The 14,628-nt window shown below is 46.5% G+C and overlaps 1 protein-coding gene across 2 annotated transcripts in view; it reads left to right on the plus strand.

The window, feature by feature from the left end:
* The window catches only part of RANBP10 (RAN binding protein 10), a 240,360-nt gene that overhangs the window by 182,424 nt on the left and 43,308 nt on the right, over positions 1 to 14,628 (plus strand). For both annotated transcript variants that reach the window (XM_019505877.1, XM_019505876.1), the window contains exon 5: positions 8,143 to 8,165. In XM_019505877.1, the coding sequence (XP_019361422.1) occupies positions 8,143 to 8,165 (23 nt within the window). The remainder of the gene's footprint in view (positions 1 to 8,142; positions 8,166 to 14,628) is intronic.

The raw sequence follows: 14,628 nt of genomic DNA on the forward strand, positions 1-14,628 counted from the left end.
GCTCAGAGAGAGCCAAGGGCGCCGGTGAAAGCCCCAGACAGGGCTGGCACAGAAATAGGCTCAGAGAGAGCCAAGGGTGCTGGTGAAAGCCCCAGACAGGGCTGGCGCAGGAATAGGCTGAGAGAGAGCCAAGGGCGCCGGTGAAAGCCCAAGACAGGGCTGGCACAGGAATAGGCCCAGAGAGAGCCAAGGGCGCTGGTGAAAGCCCCAGACAGGGCTGGCGCAGGAATAGGCTCAGAGAGAGCCAAGGGCACTGGTGAAAGCCCCAGACAGGGCTGGGGCAGGAATAGGCTCTGCGGGGGCCAAAGGGCGCAAGAGCGCGGGAGCAGGCTTCGAGAGAGCCAAGGGCGCAAGAGCATGGGAGCAGGCTCCGAGAGAGCCAAGGGGCAGGGGCCAGGCACAGCTGCGTGCCACCTGAGCCCCAGGTGCGGTTGTTGGCACGAGACAGGCCCCGTGAGGGGCAAGAGCGCAAGAGGCGCAGAGACAGGCCCCAGTGAGGGGAAGAGCGCGGGAAGCGCGTGGCATAGGCCCAAGGGGGGCCAGTCTAAGATTGAAGGCCCCACCGAGGACCAGAGCACGGGAAGCACGTGGCATAGGCCCAAGGGGGGGGCCAGTCTAAGGTTGGAGACACCAAAACTTCCGGAAGAGCTGCGAGGCTTGGGGCGTGCTAAAGGGGAGGTAGGAGGCACGCATAGCCCATAAGGCTGGGGTGCGCCAGGTCACCCATAGAAACTAGGAGATCAAAGGCAGCCTCCCATCATAACTATAAGATCAAAGACGTGGCGGACGATAATTAGAGGGTGCTGGATCTTCTAATTGCCACGGCAAGGGGGTGCTAGCAGGATCACGGCCGCTCCTAGGCCCTAGCCCGTGACAGTAGGTATTTCTGCATTGAACATCTAGTATCAATGCTGCTTGGAAACTAGTTGGTTTATCTTTTAGTGAGGTACCAAACACATGCTGGGGCACTTAAAATGTGATTAATAATGATTATAGTAGATATGATGGGGAATGAACCCTTGATCCTCCACAAGGACAGGACAGCCAGTCCTTTCTGGCTGATTCTAAATGGACTCTGTTCTCAACATTAGCTAGAAGACAAATTGGATAAGGCAAGATGAACTGTGTGAGCCATACCACCCATTCAACATACAAAGTGCATTTAAGCAAAGAAGATATTTCACTAGGGCAGGGATGGGCAAAATGGCAGATCCAGCTGGAAGCTGGACTCCATTTCCCAGCAGCCCCTGCCTGCGTTGCTGTGGCTAGTTTCCATGGAAGCCCCAGGAATGCCAGGACTGTGACAGTGCGGGGCAAGGGTTTCCATGGAGGCTGGCCCCAGCAGCACTGGCAGGGCACACAGCTGGGCATGAAGCTGCTTTAGAAACTGGGGCTGGGATGTTGCGGCATTGATGACATGGTCTGAAGCCAGGGCCCTCCCCCCTCCCCCCAACAGTCTTACCAGCGAGACGTTACTCTCCAAGCTGCCGGGCTGGCTGTGTGCATGCTGCAGCTGTATGCATGCACGCAGCATTTATCGGTCACATTGTTGGCCACATCAACCAAAAATGCCAATTGCTGATAATGTCAATTTTCCTTTTATCAGTGCCGATACAATATGGATCGATGTACTGGTATATCTCTAGTCCAGTGGTCACCAACCAGTGGATCTTGATCGATTAATGAGTTGTGGAGCCTCTGACAGTCGATCTCAGTCTAGGAGGGCTGAGCGTACACACACTCAGCACCCCCAGACTGAGATCAACTGTCAGAAGCTCTGCAATCAGGAGGGCGGGACACACTTCTGGAGTGGCTGGGTTGCAGTCCAGGAACAGCGGGACACACATGGATGGACTGAGCTGCACCCCCTGCCACTGGGGCCAGGCTGAGTGAGCCATGCTCCTTTGCCCTGTGGTGAGGGAGGGAGTGTGGCAGGGGCAGGGGTGAGTGGGGACCCGGCCAGGCCAGGGAAGGGTTGGGGTCTAGGTGGCTTGTGCAGGGGGGCTCCTGCACTGCACGCACCCTGGTGGAAGGCCGGAGACCACGTGCCCTTTGCATCTGTACTTGGGCAGAGGTGGCTGCTGCTGCATGCTGGGCTTTGCACCCTGAGCCCGGCGGACAGATTGGGGGGACACGTGTCCTCCAGGCCTCTGGCAGGGTGTGCGCAGCAGCGGGAGCCACCCCACATGCCTGGATGAACTCCCCAGGCTCTAAAACTTGCCTGGCCTAGCTGGGCCCCTACTCACCCAGTGGCAGGGGACACGGGCATAGATGGTGTAAGGGCAGGGGGCCAGTAAGACTTAGCCCCAGGGCCCCCCCGCCATGTGGGGCAGTAGTAGGGCTGCGGGCTTCCGGCGGCTGCAGCAGGTGTGGGAAGGGGCCTGTGAGCAGTGGTGAGGGGGGCAGTGGAGCAGGGGTTGGCGCTTCAGAGCCGGGGCGGGTGTGGGATGGAGCCGCAAGCAGCTCATCCTGGGTGCAGGGAGGGGGGAGCATGTAGCCCAAGTGGGCATGGGGGAGGGGTGCATGCCCCTGGATCTGCATGCAGGGTAGGGCGGGCTGGCACCGGGATGGTGCTAGGCTGTCCGGCCCTGCGGCTCTCACCCTGCCCCACGTGCAGATCTGGGGGCACGTGCCCCTCCTCCCTGCGCCCCCAGATGGGCTGCTCGCAGCTTCATCCCGCTCTTGCCTGGGTGTTCAGGGCCTGCTCCTGTTCCAGTCCCTCACTCACTGCCATGGGAGGGGCAGATTGAGGCCCCTGCGGTGAGGGAGGGAGCAGGGGCTGGGAGTAATGGGGGGCAAACAGTGCACTTGTCCCACCAGTCAGGCCCACTCCCCCCAACCTCTGCTCCTGCCTGTGCCCTGCTCCCTCCCTCACCACTGGGGCTTCAGTCTGCCCCACCCCATGGCCCTTTCCCTTCCCCCTACCCCTTCCCCCACAGACTTACCTGCTGGGGGGGTGTACCCCCATATTATTTTTAATTCCTCTGCCTCGAACTGCCCCCGCTCTTTCCTCTCCACAGACTGATCTGTACAGTGGGGAGGGCAAGTGGTGGCAGTGCAGGTTAGATCATGGTTTGCTTTTTAATTCAAAAAGTGATCTCCTACTCAAAAAGGTTGGAGACCCATTGCTCTTATCTTTTTTGGAAACCAGCCACAGTGACGTGGGCAGGAGCTGCTGGGAAACAGAGTCTGCCGTGGGCCCAATCCAGCCTGTGGGCAGGACCTTGCCCACCTCTGCACTAGGGGCACTTAAGGGGTTGTACTGGGGCACACTACTTAGGGGAGATCCCATCTTGGAATTCAGATATGCCAATCTGTTTCTTGCACTACAGTGGAGGGGCTTGATGCTAGACCTCACTGTTTGTAGTTTCAGCTTTTAAGCACTGGTGAATTTCACAGCAATTTTTCATTATTTGCCATATATTTTTGTGCCAAATTGCTCTTCATCCCAGTAAGAGATTTATGATCTTACTGATTCTTGATAGTAGGTCTTTTTGAGTTACTAAAAATGACTTAAAATAAGTCCCTAATATATAAACTTTAAAGAAAAAGTAAAATTTTGGCTTTGAAACATCTCCAACCCTTCCTTATTCTATTGCATTTTTCACATGTCTAAATGGAAAATGTACCAAGGACTGGGGAAAGGAAGCAGAACCTCTTTTATATGATGTAAAATTATATCATAAAATGAGTCACTGTCTTGACAAAGCAATATTTAAATCATTTAAAATTACTTCTGTCCTCTTCAATGAACATTCGTTGTCTTAAAGCATGTGGCTGCACTAAGATGGAAGATGTCTTCTGATTTTTCTCCCCACCCCATTTCAATCTTTAGCCTTTCTTCTCTCATCTCTTGCAAATTTATGTTTAAGAGAATAATTATAACTAATCTCAGGCTCTCCCTGTAAGAATCAAATCATAGATTTATTCCTTCATCTGGGGTTGTTTGACACTTGTGAATGAAATAGGTTGCTAATGTACTGGGTATTGTCTTCCTACAGCATACAATTCCATAGCCTCTTTAATGTAAACCTGAGAAGGGAATAATTTACCTAAAAATAGTTTTCTAGTGCAAGAAAAAAATATACAATGAAGTGGAAAGCCGAGCACCTCCATCTTATAACTTCATGATTGGTTTGCAGGGGGCTGCACGATCCATCTGTGATCACATCCTTCCAGAATCTACCAGGATCCTTTTTCTAGAGCATAGAAAGGTGACTTATTTTAGCTCAGCAGCTTCCTTCTGAGAAAGGTTAATGAAATGCTGGGGTGTTGCAGTCATCATTTTGATTGCTGGCTAAGTGGTCCTGTCCCTTGAAGCATCCATTGATTTGACTCTTCATTTGGCCCTGCAGCCAGCCATCCCACAGCTGAACATTTTATTAATCCATGCTGGAAATGCTGCCTTTCTCAGCTGAGGACATCACCTAGGAGGACCCAATATTGTATTTCAAGCACACTGTCAGTGCAATTGAAAAATGGTTGTGTGCAGAGGCTGCCTATTTGCATCATTCTTCCAGAATACAGTCACTCTGTGTATGGTGGGGAATAGCTCATTCTGTGTCCTGTTCGTGGTTTAGCAATCTCTGCCGAGATTGCCAAAATTGGGATTCTGTGCAAGTGCTGTGTTATACTCGCTTTCAGTACTCCCTTGTTGTAGACTGGGGGTGTAATTCCATTTCCTGTTGAGAGACCTGCTCTACAGCATGTTTTGAAGCAGAACATGAGCAGAGATCTAGCTACCTCGAAAGCTGTAGTACTGCCAGCCTGTTGGCCATAATTTCTGCTTGTGTGGCTGCTGAAGTGCTATTAGGAAAATCGTATCTTGCGGATGTAACTGACATAGCCCTGGTGGAGCCCTGGAGTTCCAGCTGGGCTGTAGATCAGCAGGTTAATTTAATTTTGTTGTAAGGATGTGAACAAGTTTTCAGCCAGCTGGCCAAATCAAATGGGAAACCAACCAAATATGGTGGAGGAAAAAATTGCAGAAAACAGAAGGGAAAGCACGTGAGTGGGGAGACTGGGGGGGGAAGGGAAGGAGAGAGGTAGGAGACCATACACAGAAGGCAGAGTGGGCAGACAGCACAAGGCAAGTGATCAGATGGGGGAATCTTCATTTAATTTTCCCCCCACCATGTGTTCAGATGTGTTTTGCATATAGATCCTTAATTTTGTTAGACTGCAGTGAAGCTGTCTACTAGAAAGATGCTTCATACTGTGTGGTGGTGTTAATTAACCTTGTGGCCCACTAAGCTGTTCAGCTGATTTCAGTCCAAGATTCTCTTAGTTTGTTTGAATCGTGAATCTGTTTCTGCAAATAGTCCCTGCATCCTTTTTGAGATGGCTGGATAAAGTATTCTGCAAATAAATAGTTAAACCTTAAAAGTAAATAGCACAGAGACTCTCTTGCTCTTTAACAGGTTAAAATGTGTTTTGTTGTCTCTAGAATGCTTACATTTGGGATCTGGAAGCAACAACCTAGTTCACTCCTAGTCTTGATTTCATTTTTTATAACTGATCTCTTTTTGAGTATCACAATTCTGTGTTTGCAAAGCATGTGGTATTTACCATATCAGGATGAGTTCATAGTGGCTAGAAACCCACGCACCCATTGTTTCTGAGTCTAACCTGTCTTTTCTTCAGCAGGGAAATGGGAAAACTTGTGACTTTTTCCTAAACAAGTGTATCTAGTTCTGACATGGCCCAATCACTGAGGCATGCTGATTCACTTTTTCTTTATACCAGTAGTTGGGTTTCTCTGCCATTCCAGGAAAGCAAGTCTCTCCTCTTCAACACTAACCATTTTCTTGATTTATTACTGGGTGTAATCAAAGAGCATTGCTTACTAGAAAAATTGGCATCCTGTGGACTCAGCTACTCATAGCCTTTGGGCCTTGTGGGGCCAGAGTCCTACCAGGGCTGTGATTGCGGTCTGTCCCTGAGAGCTGTTGCCATAAACTTAATACTGAAGACCCAAAAAGCAGTCTCAGAGAAGTGCAGCTGAGATGGTTGGGGCTGCTACTCTCAGGAGTGGAGGAGATTTTTGCATGTCACAGTGGTTGCAACGTGTTGAAATGTCTAGGTATGCTTTAGACATTCCACCTCTGGCTTTAAGGGAAGACATGAGCAAAGGAGAAATTTGAGGGTATGTATTTGGACTCTTGTGAGGTAGTTATACTCTTGGAAGTTTTAATAGCTTTGATCACGGAAGTGTCAGGGTATCTTGTTAATCCCAGATATTCCAAAAGGCGGCGAACAGTTTGTAAGTAGGGACCTACCTAAGTTGTGCCAAGACAAAGGTTTTTTGCAGCCTGCTCAATGCATGCAGAGCTGGTCTTGCAGCAGCCCCATCCCTTTCCTGTAATGGGTGGGGGGTGCCTTCACTCAGTCTACATTACTACAGCTTTTTTTAAGTGGTCCTTTCCTTGTGCTGTTGATTTTCTTTTGTCCTAACACTGCAGCAGGGGCTGTTGTGGCAGAGGTGAGTTGCTGCTGCATTTAAAAACTCTTGTTTGAATTGCTCAGTGGTAGGAGGTACACCGGACAATATATTGGTTTGCTGTCAGATTGGCACTGATAATAGGAGAAATTGTATTATCGGCTATTGGCTTTTTTGGTTGTTGTGGCCAATAATTATGGCCACGTGCCTGGAGCACCCTGGTGAGTGTAATCCGGTGCCTGAGCCTGTGGCAGACTACAGCTCCTAGCAAGCAGCAGGAGGGGGCGCCAGGGAGCGGTCACAGGGCACTGCATTGAGCAACAAAAGGACCATTACTGGCTGCTGCCATGACAATGTTGCACATGCAGCGGGAGTCTGAGCACCAGGGCTGCCATGGAGATATTGGGCTGCACGTGGGTGGCCGGGGTAGGGCACAGTGTGAGGGATATTCTGCTCTGCTGGGTATTGGGTGCCTTTGCAAAAGTTGCTTCACCCTGGTGGCCGTGGGAACTCAGCTGCATGGGGCCCAGCAGTGGTGTGTTCGGGGGCTCTAAACATGCCCAGCATCACTGTCCACAGAAGGGTCTGCCCTGCCTGCCCAGTACAGCAGCATGGGCTGCAGGTAGGAGCCATGGGTGAGGGGGCAGTATGTGTAGGAATAAGGCAATCACCACCTTCCTCATTGAGAGCTGGAGTAGGCAGGAGGCATGTGTGTTATAAATGCAAAACAAACAAACAAAAAAGGTTTATTTGTGTCAGTAGTTTAAAATATCTTGCATTATTATTAAATATCGGTTATCGGATTGGCATCAGCCAATATGGTTGGTTAATCATTGGCTACTGATATTAGCCAAAAAAATCTTTATTGATGCACCCCTATTCAGTAGAATTTGGAAGTAGTTAACAATATGCCTCAGGCACAGGAATGTATGGTGCAGATGCCTCAGCCTTTTACATGTTCTCTGTTCCCCTGATTTGGTGACTTGTAACTTTCGATGAAAACCAGCAGCTCTGGCTGGATATACTTATTATCCTTTCTTAGCAAATATAAGGCATTTTGTTTCTGTTTAACTTCTGCCTCTTTTCTGACTTATCAAACTGAATTAAAAGAACACACAAATATTATCTACCTTGTTACAGTTGCGAATATTACATTGGTGTGGAGAAAGAAGCCATCCTCTCCATGACTGCACATCTGAGAAATTGTTTCAGGCTTTAGCCCAGTATTGCTGCAAGATCTAGTTTCTGGAAACAGTACTGGGGAGTTTAATGCTCAGCTCCACAACTGTATCTGGTAATGAGGAACCCCAGGCCAGACCTTGGCAATATTTAGAGCACTTAAGTTTCCAGAGCCAAAGTGTGTCTTCATTGGCTTGCTCTAGTGGATTCATAGGTACCAGTGTCTTATCTTGAGAGGGTGGAGAAGCAAAGGAAAGAAGGGTTGCTTTGGTGAAGCTTAATACACTGAAACTGGTGGGAGAGAATGTCTGAAACGCCATAGATGTTTACTTGAATCTTTCCCAAATCACACGGTCCAAGCAGTGGGCAGAAGGGGGAGTGTGTATTAAAAACACGAGTGGCTAAATCTGGAAACAGAGCTAGGATTTATTGCTGTGTGGTAATATTTTTATAGCATGTTAAAGCTGTAGGCAAGTGGGGAAAATCCTTTGTCTTTTTAATTCTAATATCTTTTCCCCCCACAGGTATAGCCTTTACAGACCTCCCTGTAAGTACAACTATTTTCAGTATTTTAACTAAGGATGTCAGTTTAAGGGAGGGGGAAAAGTTACAGGGGTGTTTGATGTCTTCTGTTTTATGTTATGTTCAAGCAGTAGCACATGTTCCTGAACAATGTATATTTCCTGCTTTACCTCTGCTGCCTCTGGATAGAATTGCTCCCTGTAATGTGGCTTCATAGTCTCATGTCTACATGTGTAGATTCATCTCGTGCCCTGTTGGGATTGCAAGGGAAGAATATATAGGCTTCGTAGGATGTTATTTTTATCAGTAAATGCTGATAAACATTAATTTCACCTCATGCTCCATAGACTGACAAAAAGATATATCCATTGTTAATAAGCAAAATTTATAAAAAGAGGACGTAAGAAAAATGGTGGCTGATGAAGTATGTGACAACAGGGGAAGCAGTCCTACATAACTGTACTGACTGTAGTTTGGACTGCAACTCTCAGAAACCCCAGGGCCAGGGACAGAATTTGTGCATAAACCAGTGTAAGTGATTGGAAACTGGTTCAGATCTGTAATACAATAGAAGTTCAGTGCCCATAAACTACTTTCAAAATGGCCAAAATTAGTTTAAGATAAACCTGGATGGATGTAGTATCAGACTTAATTGATTTAGGTTAAATTTGTTTATTGAACTGCCCCAGATCCCCTCCAGATTCAAGTGAGCTCACAGTCCCCTACCATCCCAGGATGCTTTGCACCTCCCCTGCAAACCCCTTCGCAAGGTCAGTGGGCTAGCCTTGGCTTAAACTGTCTGCTCCAGTAGAGCAGGGTGGTGTGTTCCAGTGCTCCCCAGCTTTTGGCCTGGGCCACTGCAGGCACATGGCTGTATTTCCAGAATCAGAAGTGAATGTTCACATGCTTATCAGGACAATCTATGCAGCTTAGACTAACCTGCAAAGATTGAATCAATTCAGTCTCAGGCATTTTGACTGTCCAGGAGACTGGGAGCAAAAGAAGTGACAAAGCAGACGGGGGAGCTACTGATGGCAGCTCTGCTGCTCAGCTGGCAGCAGTTCTGCAGTAGTTATGTTTGCAGCTGGTAGTTAAACTGCACTTTAGTATATTGCCAGTCCGGGGTAAGAAAAAGGTTGGGAACCATTGGTTTAAAGTTCAGCTTACAAAAACACAATGACCACTGTAACATCTCACAACTTGTTGCCAGAAAGTGCATTTGTTTGTTTGCCATCCTTGACTCTAATGTCTTGTTGGCTTCCCCCTGCTCTCATCTAAGTACTATAGCAAGACAGGGAACTGGGCTAGGGAATGAGTATTGTAGAATAGTTAATTACTCCCTTGTTTTTTGGGCCATCCCATCCTCCCTGCCTCCCTCCACCATCTCCTGTATGCTCATTACAACTCCACAAATTTTCAGCAAGCCCTGTACTTGCCCTCTGTAACCGGCTGCTAGAGTGAATCTGAGCAAGGCTTAGCTCTCTAGGGTTTGATGGTCCCTTCTTTGTCTCTGCCAGTCTGGAGTGTGTCAGTCGCTTTCAATTTTAGATCTTCTCTATGGCATTGTTTTAGCTACATCAGAGACTGTTAAAATGGTTGGCTAATCCTGAAAACACAGCTGTCTCAATGATTAAGGGAGTCCAAATTTTGAGCATCGTGTCTCGGTCATGATTCTCTGCTTGCTCACTGAATAGGCAATTCAAATATAATACATTAGGTTGGACAAGAAAAAATCATTATATATGGGCAAGGCATTTTCATTAGAAGCTGGAGTGTATACCAGTTCTACACTTGGAAGAAGCAGGGTAGACCACGTATGTTCAGAACATGCCATAGGCCTCCTCATGTACAGCAATAATAGGATTAAATATCCAACCCAAAGTCCCTCATTAGATATGCAGTTATACACCTGTGCCTCAGCAAAGGCTGTTTTTGAGTTCTGTGTTTCAGTTAGTGCAGGGTTGCATTGCTCATTTCACAGATCACAGGGGGTTCCCTAAAGAACTCCTGCAGTGACCCGCCAGAATGAGCAGAATTCTCCTCCAGATTCTCCTCCAGAATGTGGAGATCTCAGAACAGCAGCAGTTTCCCAATGCCTGAGGAGGAGTGTTTGTGCCCGAAAGCTTGCAAAGTACCTTTTTCCAACTACTTAGTCTAATAAAAGATATTGCATCTACCCAAAGAACCTTGCCTGCCTGTGTCCTTAGACCAACATGGCTACAACCAACAGCCCTGCAGTATGTGTTTAAGTAGTAATAACTAGTAGGGTGGGTAATTCTTAGCTATAAGTGCCAACTCCAGGAGGAACCCCTCGGTGGTTTGGAGACTGTGACCCAGAGCAAGGTGGTCATTGCTTTGAACAGTCCAATAGAACACTTTCCCTTAGTGTTTTTGACATTGCACCCAGACAACCTTGCTGCTAGTCTTGTGGTGTGTTGTGCCTGGCATCTATCTCTTCCAGGGGATTAATGCTTAGGGTAGAAACTCTGGGAAGGTAGGACTTCACTATGATCAGCATTAGAATTTTGTAGATCTCAGAGTTTTGAGGACAAACGAGACTTGGCAGTGGTGCAGACTGCCAGTTGAAAAGACAGTGTTCCTTTCTACTGTGAGAATGTGATGGCTGCATCACAGCCCTCATCCCCTTGCCTGTGACATGTCCAAAGCATATTGGCACTCAGCATGCATATATTTCATGCTTTAAATCAGAAGTGGCCAACCTGCAGCATGAGTGCCACAAGTGGCACAGGCAACCTCTTTGTGTCACATGCAGAAGATCAAGGAGGGGACAGGCTCTTGCATCAGCAGATAGGGCAAGAAGCAGAAGGGAGAACAGGAGGTTGGGCTGGTACAGAGCAGAAAGCAGACTGGGCAGAGGAAGGGGTTTGTAATGTAATTCCAGGAGGGTCCCTGGCTAATTTGTTGCACACCTGCTGAAAAGGTTGGCCTTCATTGCTATATATTATTGACTTATTCCCTTCCACTCCTTTCATAGCCCTGAATGAACAAATGGAGAATTATATGTTCCCACACTAGTGGCTTTTGAGCAGATGATTACTCCTCAGTAAGTAGAGCTGGAGCAATTCTCATGCCCCTCGCTAAAGCTTAAGGCTAATTTGAAAATGAAGTCTGCTTGTACAGTTATGGGGGTGGAGCCTTATATCTGCAAGGGGCAGTGACCAAAAATTGGTTCTAACACTTTCTCAGGAGAAGCAAAGATTAAAAATGGATTTATTTCAGTTCCTGATTAGTGACAGGCAAGGTCTCAGCTTTTCTGATGCTTGACACCACTCGATATCACTCTTCTACTTAAAAAGACAATTGTATATAAAACATAATCCTACGTTTCAATGGGTTCCTCCTGCTTATTCCTTCCATACAGTGTCAATAAATCCCAAGGTTTAGTTTCCTGCTCTTTCACCATTGCCTTGGATCTGCTTTATCTCCTGACATAAACTTCTCTAGAATTCACTCAGGCATTATTACTTATTGAGTGCATTCAAACCTTTCTGAATAAATGCATTTTGTTTGGTTCCTTTTTTTGTCTGACTATCTTTATCTACAGATCATATCTCCTGCGGTATATATACTCTTTGCCCGCGTGCAGAATTTTTTTTTTTGGTGGCGGGGGGGCTTCTGTCAAAGACCTTGCTTGGGCCACTAGGAGTCATCTTCCTTCCACTGAAATGCGATCATTTGGGGCTTTTGTAGGCAACAAAGATGCACCCATTTAACTGAAGGTGTGATGTTGAGCTGATGTTAGGGAAGTTTGGTTCAACTTTGTGTGCCTTTTATGTCAGAGTAAATTCTGGCTTAAGTTCATTTAGCTTATCCCTAATCAGTACAACTTTGTGTGTACAGTAGGTCTTTCACCTTGGAGCTTTACTCCTTCAAATGTGGTAAACTCAATGTAGTGTATGACATGATACTATAAACCAAAAATCTCCTTTTGTGGAGTGTTGCCTGGCATTTTATACTAAACTTTATGTATGTTAATGTAAAGCATAAACCAGCATTACATAACTGTCAGTGTAAGCCTAATAGTGACAGTGCTGGAAAGTTTCAGATGTAACTGATACAAAGATGACACTTCTATTATGTGCCCCTTATAGTAGCATCCTTTTATCTGCACCCATGGGTCTTCCTTATCATCAGAGTTCTGTCAGACCAGCTTATCTGCTGCTTTACTGTCTGTCTGATGGCTTTTGCACCATTTTTTTTCCTGCCTTTAGTAGAGTGCTCACTCATGCATTCAGTCTCTCCTCAGTAAATGCAGGCTTCAGAGTAAAACTCATACTATTAACTTATAAAACATGCCACACATCAGAAGTAAAGTCTGGCAATATCCAGGGCAAAGTCTGTATCCAGTATGGGTTTAGGATTCATACCTACCTGAGTTAACTTGACTCAGACTGTGTGCCCTTTCAGAATTGTACCAAGGTGGAAGAGCTAGCATTTTGCCCAATAGCCTAGTGATTAGGCCACTTCATACATGAAAATGTGAAGTATGCTTCTAAGCCTTTCCCACCCTGAGAACTTGGAATTCACATTTTCCCTTCTCAGAAAAGCGGCCTAACCCCTGAGCTATGGGCTGGGCCCAGCTGGCTTATGGCCTCTGGTCTTTTCTCCTAGGACTGTTTATATGTTTTGTATGAAATAATTATGGGATAAAATGTAAAAACAACATTAGAGCCAGAGGCCAGAACCCAGAAATATAAGCCTCATTGAATTTACAGTTAGGCTTCCTCTTGCTTGATATCTTTCTGGCTCCATGGTTCTTGTACTTTGGCTGAGCCAACTTCAACAGGAGAGATGAAGAGTGCCATAAGCATAGCCTAGACTAGAGCCTGGGGGTTAAGCCACTTTCCTGCAAAGTGGGAGATAAGAGTTTAAACTTCAGGCTGAAAAAGGTATGAAACTCATATCTCCCACTTACTGATTGATGGCGTTAGTGACTAGACCAGTGGTTTTCAACCTTTTTTCATTTTCAGACCCCTTTGGAAATTTCAGATGGAGGTATGGACCCCCCTTTGAATTGTAAATATGGCTATTCACATACTTTTGATTTATCATAGTCATCTTTCATGGACCCCTTAGACACAGTCTGCAGACCTGAGGTTCCTGCAGACCACAGGTTGAAAACCACTATACTAGACTATTGGGCCAAAGGTGACTGCTGCTGCTCTTGACACTGCCACCTCTGTTAGGCATACTCTGTGTAAGTTTAACAGATTAGGCCCTCCAGGACTTTACCTGTGCCTGAACTTTAGCCAGGACTTGGCTAAATCACACATTAGCAACAAGTTAAATCTAGTCACTAAAAAGTGATCTGGTCTAACATGCCATGTGAATGGGCCCTTAGAGTACTGAGGCAAAAGTGGGGGCTAAAATTGAAAAGAGAAGCCAAAAAAAGGAAAAGGTCAGATGGCTGCTTTGGCAATTCTCACATATCTCTTTGCTGAGTGCTTGTATAACCCGAGACTTTGTCTGTCCCTGCAGACTATAACACATGGTTGACGGCTTGATCAGAAGGAGCACAAAATAAGTGTTAGATAAAAAGGTCTTTGGCATAATTTAACCATGTCCTGAGCTTTGTGACATCATAATAAACATGCTAGGTGGAGTCCCTAGTAATGCAGCAGTGGGGTCCAGCAGTTTTTCTTATTTCAGATTCAGAGCCGTGCTGAGACTAGCCTTTTGCCCTTAGCCCAGTTGCTCAAAATGTTCTCTTTAGAGCCTGAAATTCCTTGTGTTTGTTTTCAGTACCAAGAAGGATTTGGGTTTAGAAATTGTAGGAAAAAATTTCACTTGTCTTTCAGGATCAAAGATGCAGACTAAGCCAGGTGCAGTTTCCAGGGTTCAAAAGTGGTTTTGTCCTTTTGCAACCAGAATACTGCTCAAATTTACCAGGTTATTTTTCTCTGAAACTTGTTCTCCCTGATTCAGTACCCTTCTTTGAGCAGCAGTTCAGAAGGCGATTAGCTGTTTAGCCCCTTCTCAGTTAGGTGAGAAGTGCTGCTCTTCTCTGCCACTTGGGTGGGTTGTGGTTTGGAACCAGGGCCTCCTGCTATTGGGAGGTGGCCTCCATAAGCAGGGGGGCACCTAGCTGGGGCCTTCCAAGTTCAGAGTCCTGGACACAAGTAATGGCAGCAGTCTGCTGATCACAGTTTGAAATCTGAGTGTTATTTCTGTCTTCTGAATGGCTACCTCTTTGACCTTTTGCTTCTCAGTCCCTGTACTGCTAGCCTCACCTACTGTCCTCCATCATGATCATCTTCCTTTCAGAGACTCCCCTAACTCCCTCATGCTTGTTTATTTCTGCCATTCCTCTTCCCCATGCCTGGCTCCCTAGTAAAATAAATAAAATAACAGTTTGTTCATCCATTAGCACAGAACTTTTTGCATGGCCTGTTAGCTTCTCAGATAGTAAGCTCAGAAGAGACAGCTGTTTTTATATATATCTTCTTTTTTTTTTTTTTTTTTTTTTT

Source organism: Gavialis gangeticus, unplaced genomic scaffold (genome assembly GCF_001723915.1).
Source record: "Gavialis gangeticus isolate Ggan-Ray unplaced genomic scaffold, GavGan_comp1, whole genome shotgun sequence".
NCBI lineage: Eukaryota > Metazoa > Chordata > Crocodylia > Gavialidae > Gavialis > Gavialis gangeticus.